The sequence below is a fragment of the Dama dama genome, chromosome 29 (genome assembly GCF_033118175.1).
Source record: "Dama dama isolate Ldn47 chromosome 29, ASM3311817v1, whole genome shotgun sequence".
NCBI classification, from domain to species: domain Eukaryota; kingdom Metazoa; phylum Chordata; class Mammalia; order Artiodactyla; family Cervidae; genus Dama; species Dama dama.
The window spans coordinates 19,962,971-19,982,130 of record NC_083709.1 but is presented as its reverse complement, the minus strand read 5'-3'; the positions used below and the strand labels follow the sequence as shown (position 1 = coordinate 19,982,130).

At 43.6% G+C, this 19,160-nt stretch overlaps 1 protein-coding gene across 1 annotated transcript in view; it reads left to right on the top strand.

The window, feature by feature from the left end:
* Positions 1-15,918, top strand: part of ELP3 (elongator acetyltransferase complex subunit 3) — a 120,010-nt gene extending 104,092 nt beyond the window's left edge. Inside the window, exon 15 of the mRNA XM_061132971.1 lies at positions 15,287-15,918. Coding sequence (XP_060988954.1) covers positions 15,287-15,363 — 77 coding nt within the window. The 3' untranslated portion in view covers positions 15,364-15,918. The remainder of the gene's footprint in view (positions 1-15,286) is intronic.
* The last annotated feature ends 3,242 nt before the right edge of the window (positions 15,919-19,160 follow it).

Below are 19,160 nucleotides of genomic sequence, written 5' to 3'. Positions count from 1 at the left end.
GCCAGGCTTTCCTGTCTCTCACCAACTCCTGTAGCTTACTCAAACTCATGTCCATCAACTCTGTGATGTCATCCAGCCATCTCATCCTCTGTCTTCCCCTTCTCCTGCCTTCAGTCCTTCCCAGCATCAGGGTCTTTTCCAATGAGTCAGCTCTTCGCATCAGGTGGCCAAAGTATTGGAGTTTCAGCTTCACCATCAGTCCTTCCAATGAATATTCAGGACTGATTTCCTTTAGGATGGATCGGTTGTATCTCCTTGATGTCCAAGGGACTCTCAAGAGTTTTTCCCAACACCACAGTTCAAAAGCATCAATACTTCAGCACTCAGCTTTCTTTATGGTCCAACTCTCACATCCATACATGACCACTGGAAAAACCATAGCTTTGACTAGACGGATCTTTGTTGGCAAAATAATGTCTCTGCTTTTTAATATGCTATCTAGGTTGGTTATAGCTTTTCTTCCAAGGAGCAAGCATCTTTTAATTTCATGGCCACAGTCACCATCTGCAGTGATTTTGGAGCCACAAAAAATAAAGTCTGTCACTGTTTCCATTGTTTTCCCTTCTATTTGCCATGAAGTGTTGGAACCAGATACCATGATTTAGTTTTCTGAATGTTGAGCTTTAACCCAACTTTTTCACTTTCCTCTTTCACTTTTTTTTTTTTTTTTCCTCTTTTACTTTCATCAAGAGGCTCTTTAGTCCTTCTTTAGTCTTTCTGCTATAAGGGTGGTGTCATCTGCATATCTGAGGTTATTGATATTTCTCCTGGCAATCTTGATTCCAGCTTGAGCTTCATCCAGCCCAGCATTTCTCATGATGTACTCTTCCTATGATTTAAATAAGCGGAGTAACAATATATAGCCTTTACCCACTTCTTTCCTGATTTGGAACCAGTCTGTTGTTCCATGTCCAGCTGTAACGTTGCTTCTTGACCTGCATACAGATTTCTCAGGAGGTAGGTCAGGTGGTCTGGTATTACCATTGCTTTAAGAATTTTCCAGTTTGTTGTGATCCACACAGTCAGAGGCTTTAGCATAGTCAATAAAGTAGAAGTAGATGTTTTTCTTAAGCTCTCTTGCCTTTTCAGTGATCCACTGGATGTTGGCAATTGGATCTCTGGTTCCTCTGCCTTTTCTAAATCCAGCTTGAATATCTGGAAGTTCTCGGTTCATGTACTATTGAAACCTTGCTTGGAGAATTTTGAGTATTACTTTACTAGCGTGTGAGATGAGTGCAATTGTGCAGTAGTTTGAGCATTCCTTGGTATTGGCTTTCTTTGGGATTGGAATGAAAACTGACCTTTTCCAGTCCTGTGGCCACTGCTGAGTTTTCCAAAGTTGCTGGCATATTGAGTACAGCACCTTCACAGCATCATCTTTTAGAATTTGGAATAGCTCAACTGGAATTCCATCACCTCCACTAGCTTAGTTCATAGTGATAATTCCTAAGGCCCACTTGACTTCACATTCTAGGATGTCTGGCTCTAGGTGAGTGGTCACACCATTGTGGTTATCTGGGTCATGAAGATCTTTTTTGTACAGTTCTTCTGTGTATTCTTGCCACCTCTTCTTAATATCTTCTGCTTCTGTTAGGTCCATACCATTTCTGTCCTTTATTGTGCCCATCTTTGCATGAAATGTTCCCTTGGTATCTCTAATTTTCTTGAAGAGATCTCTAGTCTTTCCCATTCTGTTGTTTTCCTCTATTTCTTTGCACTGATCACTGAGGAAGGCTTTCTTATCTCTCCTTGCTATTCTTTGGAACTCTGCATTCAGATGGGTATATCTTTCCTTTTCTCCTTTGCTTTTTGCTTCTTTTCTCAGCCATTTGTTAGGCCTCCTCAGAGATCCATTTTGCATTTTTGCATTTCTTTTTCTTGGGGATGTTCTTGATCCCTGTCTCCTGTACAGTGTCACAAACCTCCATCTATATAGTTCATCAGGCATGCTGTCTATCAGATCTGTCCCTTAAATCTATTTCTCACTTCCACTGTATAATCGTAAGGGATTTGATATAGGTCATACCTGAATGGTCTAGTGGTTTTCCCTACTTTCTTCAATTTAAGTCTGAATGTGGCAATAAGGAGTTCATGATCTGAGCCATAGTCAGCTCCTGGTCTTGTTTTTGCTGACTGTATAGAGCTTCTCCATCGTTGGCTGCAAAGAATATAATCAATCTGATTTCAGTGTTGACCATCTGGTGATGTCCATGTGTAGAGTCTTCTCTTGTGTTGTTGGAAGAGTGTGTTTGCTATGACCAGTGTGTTCTCTTGGCAAAACTCTATTAGCCTTTGCCCTGCTTCATATTGTACTCCCAGGCCAAATTTGCCTGTTACTCCAGGTATCTCTTGACTTCCTACTTTTGCATTCCAGTTCCCTATAATGAAAAGGACGCCTTTTTTGGGTGTTAGTTCTAGAAGGTCTTGTAGGTCTTCATAGAACTGTTCAACTTCAGCTTCTTCAGCATTACTGGTTGGGTCACAGACTTGGATTACTGTAATATTGAATGGTTTGCCTTGGAAACAAACAGAGATCATTCTGTCGTTTTTGAGATTGCATCCAAGTACTGCATTTCGGACTCTTTTTGCTATCAGGTCTACTCCATTTCTTCTAAGGGATTCCTGCCCATAGTAGTAGATATAATGGTTATCCGAGTTAAATTCACCCATTCCAGTCCATTTTAGTTCACTGATTCTGAAATGTCGATGTTCACTCTTGCCATCTCCTGTTTGACCACTTCCAATTTACCTTCATTCATAGACCTAACATTCTAGGTTCCTATTTAGTATTATTCTTTACAGCATTGGACTGTACTTCCATCACCAGTCACAAACCTATTATAGTTGCACATATATATTCCCTGAAATCCAACAGTGTATCCCTAGGTATATATTCCATACAGATGTGTATTTATGTGCCACCCCAACTGGAAACTAACCCAATATCCAACAACAGTAAGACAGGTAAATTATGAAATATTTGTATAATGGAATCCTGCCTATCAATGAAAATGAATGAACACAGATAAAACCCAGTATTTCTATTTTTCCTATTTTCTTGGATGTTTCTTTATATTCTACTCCCTAATTATGAGTCATTTATATATATAGTTTTGTTGTTTTTAATACCATCCACAACTGGGTGGTATTTTTGCTTTGGCTCTGTCTCTACATTCTTTCTGGAGTTATTTTTCCACTGTTCTCCTGTAGCATATTGGGCACCTACCATTATTATTAGGCCAGAGTTTTTCTTGCCTTGAAGAAGTCCAGGAGATAAAACCCAGTATATACTCAATAGAGGAAGAAATCGTTTAATTGATCAGATATTTATTAAGTCACATTACAAATTTCATGTTCTTTCTATGTCCAGTTGGAATCACTAACCCAAGTTTCCCCATTTCTGTATGAATGAAGGATTGGTTTATTTCCCCATTTAAATAAGCATTCATGTAGGTCAAATAGCTTAACCTTACCGTCTCTTTTTCATTTTTAAAAGTTGACAGTAAACTGTAATAAATAGACAACAAAGTTCATTAAGTGCTTAAAAAAAAATGACTTGTTTAACCAATCCTCATTTGGGTCATGAACAGAACCAACATCCAATACCCTTGTTAACCCCACCCAGTCTCAATCCCCTCTCCCCCCTGCTTTCCTCCTTACCCCAGGAGCCTCTTTTTTCCTATTTTCTTGGATGTTTCTTTATATTCTACTCCCTAATTATGAGTCATTTATATATATAGTTTTGTTGTTTTTAATTTTAGATAAGTGAGATCATTTTGGTGCATTTTTGTTCTGGTTATTTTGGTGCAACATTGTGAGATTGGGTCACATGGTATGTGGCTGTGTTCATTCATTTTCATTGATAGGCAGGATTCCATTATACAAATATTTCATAATTTACCTGTCTTACTGTTGTTGGATATTGGGTTAGTTTCCAGTTGGGGTGGCACATAAATACACATCTGTATGGAATATATACCTAGGGATACACTGTTGGATTTCAGGGAATATATATGTGCAACTATAAGAGTCTGCAAAGTGGTTTTCCAAAGTGCTAACATTTTTTACTCAGAGTGTCAGTTGTTCAATATGATGTGTTTATAGTGGTGTTTCTTCATAGTTTTAATTTACATTCCCTGATGACTAATGAAGTTGACTACCTTTTCGTAAGCTTATTGGCTATCGGATGTTCTTTTTGCTGAAGTGTCTGTGTATGAGATATATGTTTTCAAAAATCTACAAGATACTGTTATTAGTACTGTTACAATTACTGTTACGTACAGTCAATATTTATTTAGATTTACTGGTGTATTTACCACTTTCTTTGTTCTTCAGTCCTTGCTGCATCTATCTAAGGTTATTCAGCTTCATTGATATATAGGATTCCATGATGTAGATATATCACAATTTACTTGTTTTACTACTGATGAGTATTTATTTGGGTAATTTGCCAATATTGTTTTCTTTGTACCCGAAGAATTTATTTTAGTAAAATTCTGCTGGTAGCAAATTATTCTAATTTTAATTGTATGAAATATTGTATTCTGGCTCTTCTTGAAGTAAGTTTCAGTGAGTATAGCATAGGCCTTGCGTTCCCTTTCAGTTCCTTGAAGCTGTCTTTTCCACTGTCTTCCGCAGTTAAGAAGTCAGATGTCTGTCTTTGAGGATCTTCTCTGGCTGCTTTTATGATTTTTTTAAGTATCTTTATTTTTAGATTGTCTTTATTTTCTCTAGTTTTACTATGATTCTAGATGTGCATTTCATCTTCTTGGGCTGGCTTTGGTTTCATTGAGTTTCTTTAATTGGTGGTTGACTTTTTAAGTTCCAAGTAATTTTCATTCTCTGATTCTATCCCATTGTCCCCCTCCTCCCTCACATCCTGGAACTCCAGCTAAACATGTTAGACCTACTCATTGTATCCACTGTGTCTCAAGTCCTGTACCCCGGCCCATTTCTCTATTTCCCCATGCTTTGTAGTTGAAGTTTCTTCTGACTTAGTGACTAAGCAACAACAGTACAAAGTTAAGTCTTGTTGGACTCTTGCAGCCCCATGGACTGTAGCCCACCAGGCTCCTCTGTCCATGGGATGTTCTAAGCAAGAATACTGGAGTGGGTTGCCATTTCATTCTCCAGGGGATCTTCCACTTTACTAATTAAGTCTAACCTACCATTAAACTCATCCATTGACGCCTTAGTTCTTAATTCTCTGATTTCTGGTATCTTTTTCAACTCTGTGACATCATGTTTTATAGTTTCTTGTGGCTTTTAAACATTCTTAACTCCACATCTATCTCCATGTATGTAGTAAGCAGAACTTCTCTACAGTCTGTGTCAGATAATTTCCAATGTAGAGTCTCTGCAGTCTCTCTTCTTTTGTCGTCTTGTCTTGATGTGTACCTACCTCACTGTTTTGTTATTTGCTGAGCATTTTATGAGAGAATTTGCTTTCAGGAATACTTCAAGACATCAATGATGGTTGCTCCTCATCTTCCGCGTACTGTAGAGGACAGCCCTTCGTGGGGAAGAGAGATACAGGGTGTTGCAGCTGGTTCTCTGCCTCTGGTAGCCACGTGCCTCCTCCCATTCTGCTTGCATCCAGCCGGCCTTTGTGGATCCAGCTGCCCTTTCTGGGTTGACATCACCACTGAGGCAGAAAAGGCTCTACTCCCTTCTCAGAGCTCACATTTTCTCCCTATTTCCTGCCTGATAATTAGCTGTTGGGTATTTTTCTAGTGGAAGCATTTTTAGTTTTGTGTACATTTTTTAACTGTCTGCAGCTAAAAAGTTGGTCCTAGCCATTTAGTCTGACATAAGCCTGAAGTCACCTTTTCTATAAGCTTAAATACTCCTTGGGCTTCTCAGGTAGTGGTAAAAAACCCACCTGCCAATGCAAGAAAACGTTAGAGATGCGGGTTCATTCCCTGGGTCGGGAAGATCCCCTGGAGAAGGGGATGGCAACCCACTCCAGTATTCTTGCCTGGAGAATCCTGTGGACAGAGGAGCCTGGCGGGCCACAGTCCATGGGGTCTCAGAGTCGGACACAACTGAGCGACTCAGCACACACTCCTGCCTGGTTTCCATCAGTGTTCCATCTCTGTTGCTTTTTCCCCCCAAACCTCTATATCGTATTTCTCTTCATTTTAAAAAGGGTGACCACATTTATCAAATTATTTAAACAGTACACCCCTTCCCAGTAGTTCTCACATGTGTAAGAGCCATCTGTTAACGCAGGCAGGCAGTACAGAACTCTGTGACCAGAACCTTGTATGTAATTATTCTGTTTTTTACTGAACCCTTGTTAGTGAAATGGAGATAAAGCACCGTGTAAAACAAACATGGTGACCTTATCAGAGGACAGGGAGAAGCTGGACACAGAGAAGGTGAGGTGATTGAGACAAGTCAGCCGACCTTTCTATGCAGGAATAAAAATGGATGTGCTGTTATCAGGGCTGACGAGATGTTCACAGCCAGAGCAAGGCAAGCGGGGTCGGGCATCACCCACAACACAGGTGCCAGGGCTCCTTGGGAACACACTGCATCCACGGAGGCAAGCTGGCTCTGAATTACGGTTCTCGTACTTCAGTTGTGTGACCTTGAGTGCGGACGCTTTCTGAACCTCTCATGCCTCCCAGGATAGTGATCTCAGTCTCGGTGGGGTGTGTCCAGCATCCAGCGTGCGTGCCTGGTGTGGATGTAAGGGCTCCGAGTGGCCCTCCTCTAGCTTTATACTGTACAGACACTCAGCTCTACGGTTGTTGCTGCTTTTATTTTGAGATGGAGTTAGTCAGAATTGTGACTGTGTAACTAATTGTGATTCTGACAAGCGGGGTTGAGGCTCATTTCCTGCTTCTGACTTATTTTCTCTTTTAAAGGAAAAATGTGTTTTATTTTCATCTTCTAAGCTTCACTCTGGTATTGGATCTACCCCTTAGAGGGAAAGGGCAGTAGTAACGTGAGAAGCAGAGTGTCGAAACCTAATCGGGTATCACCTTGACTAGTTGACTCCTTCCTAGCCTGCTTCCTCTATTTATGTAAAAATAGAATGCATTTTTTTCCTAACACATATCAGTAGAATTTAAGGGCTTACCTGGTGGTGCTAGTGGTAAAGAATCTGCCTGCCAATGCAGGAGACTTGGGTTTAGTCCCTGGGTTGGGAAGATCCCCTGGAGAAGGGAATGGCAACCCACTCCACTATTCTTGCCTGGAGAATCCTGCGGCCAGAGGAGCCTGGTGGGCTACCGTCTCTGGGGTCGTAGAGAGTCAGACACGACTAACCACACACAGCACAGAATTTGAGTAAACAGTGAGGTTTGTTCCATTTTCATCTTTGATTTCACTTTTTTAAGGTTCTGTGATTCCCTCCCTCCACCTTTATTAAACAGCACTGACCAGCTCCCAGTTAAGCTGCTCTGTGGCCCGTGGCTGAGGCAGTTGGCCTGTACATTTGGGGTAATTTCCTGTCTTTCATCAACACTTAGAGTAGCTGAAGCTGTGTTAAGCTGAAATGGTACACATCTGTCAAAGAAAGGGAGAGGTGATGAGGAAGCAGAGGCATTTTTGTCCACCTTGAGGGGCTGGAGGCATCTGGTGTCATTTCCTTCTCCAGGGGATCCTCCCGACCTGGGGATCAAACCTATGTCTCCTGCATTGGCAAGTGGATTATTTACCACTGTACCACCTGGGAAGCCTATGCAGCCACAGGCTGAGGGTTTAATCAAAGCAAAGGACAGTGCTGGCTCTGGGCAGGATAAGAGGAGCAGAGGGCGGACAGGTCAGTACTTGGTGGGAAAGCTGTTTCTGCATTGTGGCCTCTGGGCTTATTGCTCCAAGGCCGACTGCCCAGAGCACCCAGCTCCCGGTAAACCTGGGGGAGATGCCTCCAGTTCGTGGACTGCCCCCTCCTCCCTGTCCTCGAGGCTCTGCTGCCCGCTGTGGGCTCTGCCAGCTGGGCACCCTGAGGACAGAGGTGCACAGAGGTCACCCCTGCTCACCCCCCGGCCCAGGGACTGCCAGGGCCACACACAGGCCTTCAGGTAGAGAGCCCGCTTACTTTGGAGACAGCCCGCTGCCTGTCTGTCCTCAAGGGCAGAAGCCTGTGAGACAGCTGCCCACGTCAGTCCAGGCGCTCGGCTGACGTCAGCTGTGAGATGTAATTGCCTTTTCTTGGCTGTCTCGCAAGAGGAAAGTTACTGTGACGAGGAGCCCTGCTAACCAAGGAGAGCAGAAGGGGCAGAGCGTGGCCTCCACCCACCCCGGGGATGGTGCGTTTTCCCTTCTAAGCTGGCTGAGAATGCTAATACTTTCACCAGCGTGTTCTGCAGAGGGTAGAAACAGAGGAAAATGTTTCAAGAAACAGGAGGCACAGAGAGATACAAATGGGGAATATTTTTGTTTAAGTAAGAGGTGAGAGTCCAGACTGGCTAAAGGTCAAACTTCTCTCCCCAAAATACTGACAGCTTCCCTGGTGGGCCGGAAGTAGACTTCCCATCTCAGTGCTACTGATGTTACTGAAAACAAGGATCGGAGCTTGAAAGTGTGCTTTTCCTTCAAAAAGTACATAGCAAGCAAAGCCTGAATGGCTCTCCTCCCTCAAGTTAGTAATGGTTTCCAGGCCCCATCTTCTGTATTAGGGCAGAAGCTGGGAACTGGGGAGTCTGGATGCTCAGTGGGACTTTCTGTTGTTGTTGCATTGGGTCAGTTACAGCAAGGGCTTCTCTCTAGTTGTGGCACGCAGGCTTGGTTACACCATGCCTTGTGGGATCTTAGTTCCCCGACCAGGAATCCAAGCCACATCCCCTGCGTTGGAAGAGGGATTCTCAACCACGGGACCCCAGGGAAGTCCCTCAGTGGGACTCCTAACTGAGGAGCGCTGAGCTGTGCCCCAGTAAAGCTGTTCGTTAACCAGCACACTGGGAGTGCGCCAGATCATGGGACTTCGTGGTTGTCCAGGGGTTGTTGAATCCTGTGCTGCGTGTAAGGAGCGGCTTCTCTCTTACCTCCACAGCTCTTTATGGTGGACAGATGTAGGCTGGGGCATGCTTGGGGAAGTAAAGCTCTCTGACCGGCTGCACATCTTCAGTCTGGTGCACTGTAGCCCACCAGGCTCCTCTGTCTTCAGGCATGAGTACAGGAGTGGATTGCCATGCCCTCCTCCAGGGGATCTTCCCGACTCAGGAATCGAACCTGTGTCTCTTACGTCTCCTGCATTGGCAGGCAGATTCTTTACCACTAGCGCCACCTGGGAAGCCCTCAATCTGGTTATAACTGGTAAAGAAGATGGTAAAGATTACCATCATCTTTATTTGAAAGAGGAGATTTAAACTTGATTCCAGTGACTGAGCTGAGCAGAATCAAAAGGAAACATTAAATCTATCTTGTGACCTCATGTAGGTAGGAAGCTAGAAGCAACAGAAGTCTGATGGATGAGTTGGTCATTGTTGAAGCTGGGTACTGGGTATTTCGAGGTTCCGTCTACTATCGCCTCTACTTTTGTTGTTTGAAATTCTCCATAATAGATTGATTGTAAAATTAGAAGTATAAAAAGCCAACCTCACACCAGTCAGAATAGCTATCATTAAAAAGTCTACACATAATGGATGCTGGAGAGGATGTGGAGGAAAGGGAACCCTCCTACACTGCTGGTGGGAGTGTAAGTTGGTGCAGCCACTCTGGAGAACAGTATGGGGGTTCCTTAAAAAACTAGAGTTACCATATGATCCTTCAGTCCCACTCCTGAATGTATATCTAGAGAAAACTAATTTGAAAAGATACATGCAGCCCAGTGTTCACTGTAGCACTGTCTACAATAGCCAAGACATAGAAGCAACCTAAATGTCTGTTGACAGATGAATGGATAAAGGTGTGGGGAGTGTGTGTGTGTGTATACAAATACACATTCACTCACATACATACAATAGAATATTAACCATAGAAAAGAATGAAATATTGCCATTTGCACAACATGGATGGGCCTATATAGATTATCATACTAAGTGAAATCAGACAGACACCACTCATATGTGAAATTTTTTAAAAAATGATACAAATGAACTTATTTACAAAACAGAAATAGACTCACAGAGAAAACAAATGTATGGTGGGGGAGGGATAAAGTAGGAATATGGGATTAACAGATATACACTACTGTATGTAAAATAGATATCCAACAAGGACCTACTGTACCACACAGGGAGCTATACTCCACATCTTGTATGTGTGTATATATAACTGAATCACTGCACTGGATACTTGAGACTAACACAATACTACAAATTAACTGTACTTCAGTTTTTTTAAAAATCCACTTATAATTGTATAAATCAGGGAGCTATTGTTTAATAGATACAGACTTTCAGGGTTACTGCTGTAGACTGGATGGTGGTGAGCATTGAGCAACAGTGTGAAGGTACTTAATACCAGTAAATTGTACAGTTAAAAATGGTTAAAATGGTAAGTTTATCTTATGTATTATTACAGTGCCAAAAAGTACCAAACAAAATGGCTTCCACCAAACAGAAAACATTTTTCACAACCGCTTCCTAGGTAAGCAGCTTTAAGACTGGCTACTTCATGATTCAACAGTATCAAAAAGGACCCAGGTTGTCTTCAGCTGCCCACTCTGCCAGCCTCCACCCACCTGCATCATCCTTAGCCAACTCCCTCGTAAGCTACCTGCCCCAGCCAGAAATTTCTTAACAGACTCAGAGATACAGAGAACAAACTAGTGGTCACCGCTGGGGAGAGGCAAAGTAGGGGTGAGGAACTAAGAGGCACAGACTGCCATGCGTGAAATAAATAAGCTACCAGGATAGATTGTATAGCACAGGGCAGCAAGCCAGTATTTTATCATAACTCACACTGCACTCCATTTAAAGAATTCTGAGGGACTGTGTTGTACGTGTGCAGCTAATATCATGAATCAACTATACTTCAATTAAGAAAAAAATAACTTCTTTCCAAAAGAACATACATGAAAAGAGACCATCTAAGAGCAAGAGAGGCTTCCAGAATCATCACACATCACTCAGCATCCCCACCTGATTGTCCTAACAGCCATTTTACCTGCAGCACGGCCGAAGCCAGTCTCCTGGTGTCCTCCCCACCCCCTCTCCCAGCACCTTTCAGTCTCACTAACAGTTGTCAGTCTCACTGACAATTCTTATTCAGCCAAAAATCTTAGACTTTTCTTAGGCCCCTCTCTTCACACCCATCAGCAGATTCTTCTAACTCTCCCTTTTGAGTATTTCAAGGCTTCAGCCACTCTTCTCCACTATGATTCTGCTTTGAGCCACCACCATCTCTTATCTGGATTGTTGCAGTAGCTTCTTAACTGGTCTCCCTGTTTCTGCCCTTGGTTGTGTGTATCTGTGCTTAGTCGCTCAGTCGTGTCTGACTCTGCAACCCCATGGACTGTAGCCCACCAGGCTCCTCTGTCCATGGGATTTCCCAGGGGAGAATACTGGAGTGGGTTGCCATTTCCTCCTCTAGGGGATCTTCCCGACCCAGGGATTGAACCCAGGTCTTCCTGCATTGCAGGAGATTCTTTTACTATCTGAGCCATTGGGAAGCCCCCTGCCCTTGGTTCCTTACTCACTTACTGAACAAATACATGTAGACATTGCTCCAGGTACTAGCAATTCTGCAGGTAAAAACCCTGCCTTCCTGGTACTTTCCTTCTGTTCTCAAAATAGCATCCAGAGAGATCTCTTTCAAAGGTAAGTCAGTCATGTCACTTTTCTGATCAGAATCCTTAAATTATGCTACAGTATGTGCATTGCAGCTGAAGTGAGGAAAAGCTTGTTTTAATCTTAGGGTGCCTCTGCCTAAATGCTGATGTCACAGAGCAAAGTTCAGTTTGAATGCAAACTTTAAAGTGGAAGAAAGGATGACAAAAGTCATTTCTAGCATGTTTGTGTGTTTCTAGGATTCTAGAAACAGAAGAATGACTTCAGAGACAACTATGTGATACACTGATCACTCTGGTAATGGTTTCTTAACCACCTACCTCTCATCCTTTTTCCTTATTTTGTTGAATTCTTTGTATAAATAGAGCTGTCAAAACTCATGGAACATCTATTAAATCGATGTACACCCTCATGGGATTTTTTTTAATCCAACTATAATGTACATGAATAAAGTACAGTGTTTTCAGTATACCATGTAATTTGTGTGTATGTGTAAGTTCCCATGTATTAAATAACTTCTAACCCAGATCAAGATACACCATTTTCAGCACTCCAGAACACTCCCTTGTTCCATCTGTCAGTCCTTATTGTCTTCCAAATATAACCAGTATTCTGACCTTTATCACCCATAAAATTAGTTTTGCCTGTTTCTGAACTTTCAGTGATGGACTCATACATCTGGTTTCTTTTGTGCAAAATTAGATCTGTGAGATTCATCCATGGTGTTGGAGGTAGCTCTAGTTCCTGCTTTCCTGTTGCCTCACTAGTATTCCACTGTGTGAACATCCTGTGCTTTATCCATTCTACTATTGATCGATATTTGGATTGTTTCCTGTTTTGGATGTTATGAGTATCCTGTCTTTCGTTGGCTATAAGCATTTGTTTCTCTTTTCACTCTGGGAATGTGATTGCTGGGACATAGGACCTGCTTACAGATACAGAACTTTAGGAGATAATCCAAACACTAAAGTGGTTGTACCCTCTGACGGGGACGTCCCAGGTGGTGCTAGTGGTAAAGAACCCGACTACCAATGTAGGAGACTCAAGAGACTTGAGTTCGATCCCTGGGTCAGAAAGATCCCCTGGAGGAGAGCATGGCAACCCACTCCAGTATTCTCACCTGGAGAATCCCATGGACAGGGGAGCCTTGCGGGCCACAGTCCATGGGATTGCAAAGAGTTGGACAGGACTGAAGCGACTTAGCACGCACACACCTACCCCCTGAGAGGCATGAGATGTCTTCCTGGATCCAGTGGGTCTGAGCAGCCTGACCCATTATTTGTTCATGTCTCTGTCTTCCCCCAGCTCTACCCCAAACCAGACTGTTGAACAGAAATGATGATTAGAACACAAAAGGTGAAATTGTACAAGGCAAAATATCAGTAATCCTAGGATTAAAAGGGAAATTCTCCAGTGACCTCTTACTACACGACAATTCTGTTACCTCCATCACATCAACTTCAGTTCCGTTTTCATGATACTTGAAAGATTTTGTAAAGGGATGGGAAACAAAACACGATGGGAAGGCTGTTCCTAAATGGCAAATGTTTGGGGTAAAGAAAGAGGTTAGACTGGAGAGGGCTAGCAGTGGCCTGATTTCACACACAGTATTGATCACTAGGAATACAAAGTGATGAACAAGATACATAGAGCTTCCACCACAGGGGCAGAGGGGAGGTCAGCCAGCATCACAGGGCCCCGTGGTGAGAGCTGTGGGGCAAAGCACTGAAAAGAAAAATGCCGGTGTCTTCCTTTACGTTACACACAGTAAAACTACACCACCACTGACACCAGAAATAGTGTTTTCCACACATCATGTGATTCTGCGGCACCAGCTGGCTGGCCCACAATTAACTCAGTTCTCACACTAGCTCCCTGGAGGTGGCGTCAGACCCCACAGGTTACGTGTTCAGTTCCCAAGACCGCCCCCACTTTGGATGCGAATCGCAAGTCTAGATAGTCAGCATGCCTCTGACCAACCAGTTCCAGATCAGAGGATCCCACGCCCCTCCCCAGGGTTTAATTCATTTGCTAGAGAGCACAGCATGGGCCAAGCCTGGAAGCTAGATAAAGAGCCAGACATGGAGGGAACTTAAAACTTCCCCAAGGCTGAAGCATAGCGTTTCCGGGGAGAATAGTAGCAAGAGATGAAGCTGGAAAAACCATCAGATATCAGATCACTAGAAATTTTAAAATAATAACAGCAACCAGTGTTTCAGAAGAATCAACTTTTTCCAGACTCTTGGACTTCAGCACATCTCAAGGAGCATCTCATCTACTATTCACCATCCTTAAAACATAAGTACATTATTACAGATGATAAAATGTAGGTTCAGGGAAATTAAATAATTGGCCAAAGCCACAGCCCTTAAAACGACAGGTCTAGGCCTTAAACCCATGTCTAACTAATCAAAAGCCCATACTCTTAACCACTCATATAGATAGTTGGAGAAGGAAATGGCAACCCTTATTCCAGTATTCTTGCCTGGAGAATCCCAGGGACAAAGGAGCCTGGTGGGCTGCTGTCCATGGGGTCGCACAGAGTGGGACACCACTGACGTGACTTAGCAGCATATAGATAATACCACAGAAACCATGCTTTATCCTCCTGGGAGCTCAACTTCTTATATGTGTTCATGTTTTATTAGAGAGACACCATTTACAATAATTTTCTCAAATGGAAGTAATATATAGATTCCTTTTCAAGAAGAAAGTTTACAGACCTTTAGTAGTTGACTTAAATCAGCTAATGTTCCTTAAAACGTAGGCAAATAAAATGTCAGCGTAAGTTCCTAGTGCTTAAACTGCTTGTATATCAGAATAAGTACACCAAATTAATACCCCCCCAAAACCTATAAAACAAGGTGCAGATTAAGTACCACTAATTTCACGTCACTGACATTGTTTTGCGGAAATGGTCACTCTGGAGGAGTGAGTGGCACTGACACTTCTCTGGGTCGGGGCATCAAGGCTGTGGAGACCCCACGTCCCACACCTGTCCTCTTGTTCAGCCTCCCAGGAAACCACGACGCTGTCTGGCTTCACTCGGAGTATGGACATTGCACACATTAGGTCCACCACTCCCCATTCACCTGCAACATCTAAAGCTGTGCTGCATGGTGCCCACAGGATTGTAAACCCATCAGCTCTGAAATACAGTTTCTATGCTTTTAATGCAACTTGAGTTCAGAATTCATAACAGTTCCAGACTTACTAAAATGAGATTCAACCTGGAATGGACTTTGGTCTGTGAGTTAGTGGGAGACTGAAGGAGGACACCTCAGAGGGACGCATGCGCTGGCTTTTGAGGGTTATTGGAGTCACACTTGGGCGTCCCAGGCGGCAGTAGTTGTAAAGAACCTGCCTGACAATGCAGGAGACATAAGAGATGCGGGTTTGATCCCTAAAATCAGGAAGAGCCCCTGGAGGGGGGCATGGCAACCTCCTCCAGTATTCTTGCCTGGAGAAACCCATGGACAGAGGAGCCTGGTGGGCTACGGTCCATGGGGTCACAGAGTCGGACACAACTGAAGTGACTTAGCACGCATGCAAAGTTAAGCTTAATAGAGATTCTGACTTCTGTTTTTTCTGCTTCTTCACAGGTGTCGGCACCAGGAATTATTACAGAAAGATTGGCTACAGATTGCAAGGTCCATACATGGTAAAGACACTAGAATAACACCACACCAGTCCACCTTGAGGCATCTCCTCCCTGGCAGGAAACAGATCCAGGATGTCTTGAAAACTCAGCACAGAGGCTGAGCAAAGCAAATGGACCTCCCTGAGCCCCTGGCAGGAGGCTCCGCCTCGCCCTGGAGCCTGGAAACCTTGCTTAGGGCTGGGTGGGGCTTCTACTGACCAAGCGCATGGAGCCTGGACACTCAGACCCCCCCCACAACACCCGCTCCTGCATGTTCTCAAGACGTCACCTGTTTTCGAGCCTTAACTCCTGTATCTACTTTCTCAGTTTTGCATGAGACTTGCAAGTGACCTAACTGTGACTCAGGCAAAGAGACAAAAAGCAAGTTAATCAACTCATTTGGACACCACGATTCATGAACTAAAACTGGCTATGTCACTTAAGGAGTAAACTTAGGGGTAGGTTATTTATATAGAGTATAGACAAAGAGTCGTGTTGGGATCATGTGAAAACTGTCAGACATTGATCTCTGTCCTGTTACTATAATGCGTACGCATTCCAGCACTAGTTTAAAAAATGAGCTTTCATTTTAAATGGCAATCATTGTCGTTCCTGCGCTGCTGTTTGAAATCTGTGATGGGTAGAGAACAGGTGAAGGGTCAAGCTTGAAACCAGCCTTTCTCGGTTCACAGGCTACCATCTACAAAGGGCCATTACAGACATCCATGTATTTCAGGATTTTTATTGCCTGTACTTCCCTCACACCTGACAACTGCAACACACCGTGGGCAGCGCTTTCGCCCAGAGAAGCGTTCGGCGTCCCCGTTGGTCCGTCCTGAGCAGGCCGTCTGCCGCACACACGTCTGAGCTTGTGTGTCCCTAAGTCAAGGCACGTATCCACAGCCACTCTTCCTGCATTTTAATTCTTTCAGTTTTAAATGGAGAAAGGTCAGAGTTAAACTCATATGTGAAAGTTAAAAAAAAAAAAAATACTGGAAGCAGGCCCAAATCTAAATAGGAGAAAGATTGGCTTTTTCAAAGCATCATCTTCTAGGACTGCCTCTCTGTGACTTCCAGGTAAGCTATTAAGGAGACTCAGCCTGGAGAAGGTCTGTTCTTAAGAGTGTGGCTTAACCTGCATCCTTGGGATTCGGTGGCATTTTACAAAAAGGTTTAGTAAAGGGAGTTGATTCCTCTAAAGGTTTGAAAAATAAAATCTTCAGCACAGAAGGAAGAATCATGTAAGGCTTTCTCTCTCCTCTCCCTGTAAACACAGGGACATTTGCCATGAGTTTACAGGTTCGGGTTTCTTGTCTCTGGCACTGTCCATTTCCTCCTGGGTGCTGTTTGCCATCTTGTTAAAATGCCACCAGGCAAATGGCATCAGCTCCCTTTTCGACTCGCTGCATAACTGCAGAGGCTTGTCACGAGCGCCATTTAGGGAATTCAGCTACTTCTCAGTTTTGAGCCAAACTGAGGATACTAGCCGCAGAGACAGCCTCTCAGATAACTGAGAAACTGCTCAGAGGAGGATGGTTCTCAGTGCAGGCTTTGGAACTAACACCAGCACATGCACAGACAGTCACTACGGCCTGGACCCCTGGGAAAGGAGTCTTACCATTGAAGGAGGACCTGCATGGGCATCATGGGGAGGGGGCACTTCATCATAATTTTTAATGTGGACACTCTTTACTTCCAATCAGTGTGTCCTTTTCTTTACTAATTAAAGCAGACCTACAGTGGATGTCAGATAGGTCACAAATAAGCTGCTCTAGTTAGCATGAAATTCAGGTTAACTCACGTTTAAGCAGAATGCCTTCCCCTGACTTCCGAAGACTGTTCTTGGCATCTCTGGTGCCTGGCAGTTCTAGAGATGTGTGGTCTTGATCAAATGGACTGCCTCATAAGAAACATCAGCTAGGCGTGATCCCTTCAGCCTCAGCATGAAGCCTATAAAGCTGCAGTTTGTGTGTCTGATCTGTATTGAGCAACTCCTTAGCAACCACCTCAAGCCCAGTCAGCTAGCTCTGCTTTTGAGTTTTTGTTAAATCACTTGGGGAGTTTTTTTTTTTTTTAAATCAAGCCCTTATCAAAAACAGACAAATCTATTTGCATTAAAAATGAGATTTTAAAAATTCATTATTGCAAAGTAAAAGAGCCTGGTAGAGCTCACTGTTTCTCAAGACTTGGGAATGAATGTGGAGTCCTTTTAAAGGAACAAATTCCTACTGACCCAGAAGAATCCTGAGAAGCACAACTTAAAAGCCAAAACCTATTCTATGAAGACATCTTTCAAATTGCAACTTTTCATTTCCAGAGGTTTTTATGGTATTTTTTAAGGTTATCATCTAATTAAAAACGAAATTTGGGGAATTCCCTGTTGGCCCAGTGTTTAGGAGTCAGCACTTTCACTTGCCATGGGCCTGGGTTCAATCCCTGGTTGGGGAACTAAAATTCTGCAACCTGCAAGGCTCAACAACAACAACAAAAAAAAAGCCGTTTTGTTCATAAAGAACTTAGACCCCCTAACCTGATAAAACAGCTCAAGATCTAGGTTCTGAAAACCTGGGCTCCTCTATTAACTCTGAAGCTGTGAGCAAGTCCCCTCCCATTTCTGAGCTGCCCTTCCCTCATTTGTAATGAGAGAATGCCCACCCGTCAGAATGAATGGAATGTTCTGATGTGGTCACACTTGATAGATGCTGCATAAACCACAACATTCTCTATATAAACCATCCTCACTCCAGTGAAGTGGCTTCTCAATAGGTGTGTGACCTCGAGCAAGAAAACTCTGCCCCTCAGCAAGTTTCCTGTCTGTAAAATGGATCTGATAAGTTTCTCCCTCGTGCAGTAGCTGTCAAGATTAACTGCGCTCACACATGTCTGTTTCTTCGATCAAGGCCTGTGGGACATAAAACACACTACAAGTACTGGCTATTATGGCCAAGATCTGACAAGTGCAGTATCCTGCCCCCTGCCTTTTTTCGCATTTACTTGTTTATTTACTCATTTGGCTGTACCAGGTCTTATTTGCAGCATGCAAAATCTTTAGTTGTGGTGTGCGAACTCTTAGTTGCAACATGTGGAATGTAGTTCCCTGATCAGTCAAACCCAGACTGCCTGCATTGGATGCACAGAATTTTAGCCACTGGACCACCAGGGAAGTCTATCTGGCCCATTCTAACATGAGAGTTTCTTACCTGCTGGCAGTAGAACCTGATTTTTTTTTTTTTTTTTTTTTTTTTTGGCTAGAAATCTCTCAATTTTGCTAGAGGCCAGTGTCAGAAGAATAGCATCACTGGGCTCTGAGGCCTTCTTTCTGAGGATGTTCTGATTGGTCCTTCTCTCTTGTTCATGTAAGTCCAGGGTTACAAATTTCAACTCCATGCTTTGAGGGACAAGAAGCTAGCTGAGACTCTGCAACAGCAAAAAGCATTTTCACGTATCACTGTGATTCTGCGGACTTCCTGGAAAGCTGGCCAGCATCAGTGTGGACTGCAGTCTCTCCTGTGTGTGCACAGGTAGCCGTGTCCACCTAGGGAGCCCCCGAGGGAGTCTGGCCACCTTTGGGGCCAGGGAGGAGGAGCGGTGCCTCCTGTGAGCATCGGTCCTGTGTACCAACTGTACCTCTGTGTCTCATCCTGTGATGGCTGTCCCCAAAACTAAGCATATGGACCTTTGAAAGAAACTGATTTTACCATAGACAAATAACCTAACATGTGTAACAGGGAGCTTCCTTGTGGCTCAGTGGTAAAGTATCCATCTGCCAATACAGGAGACGAAGGTTCAATCCCCTGGATCGGGAAGACCCCCTGGAGAAGGAAATGGCAACCCAC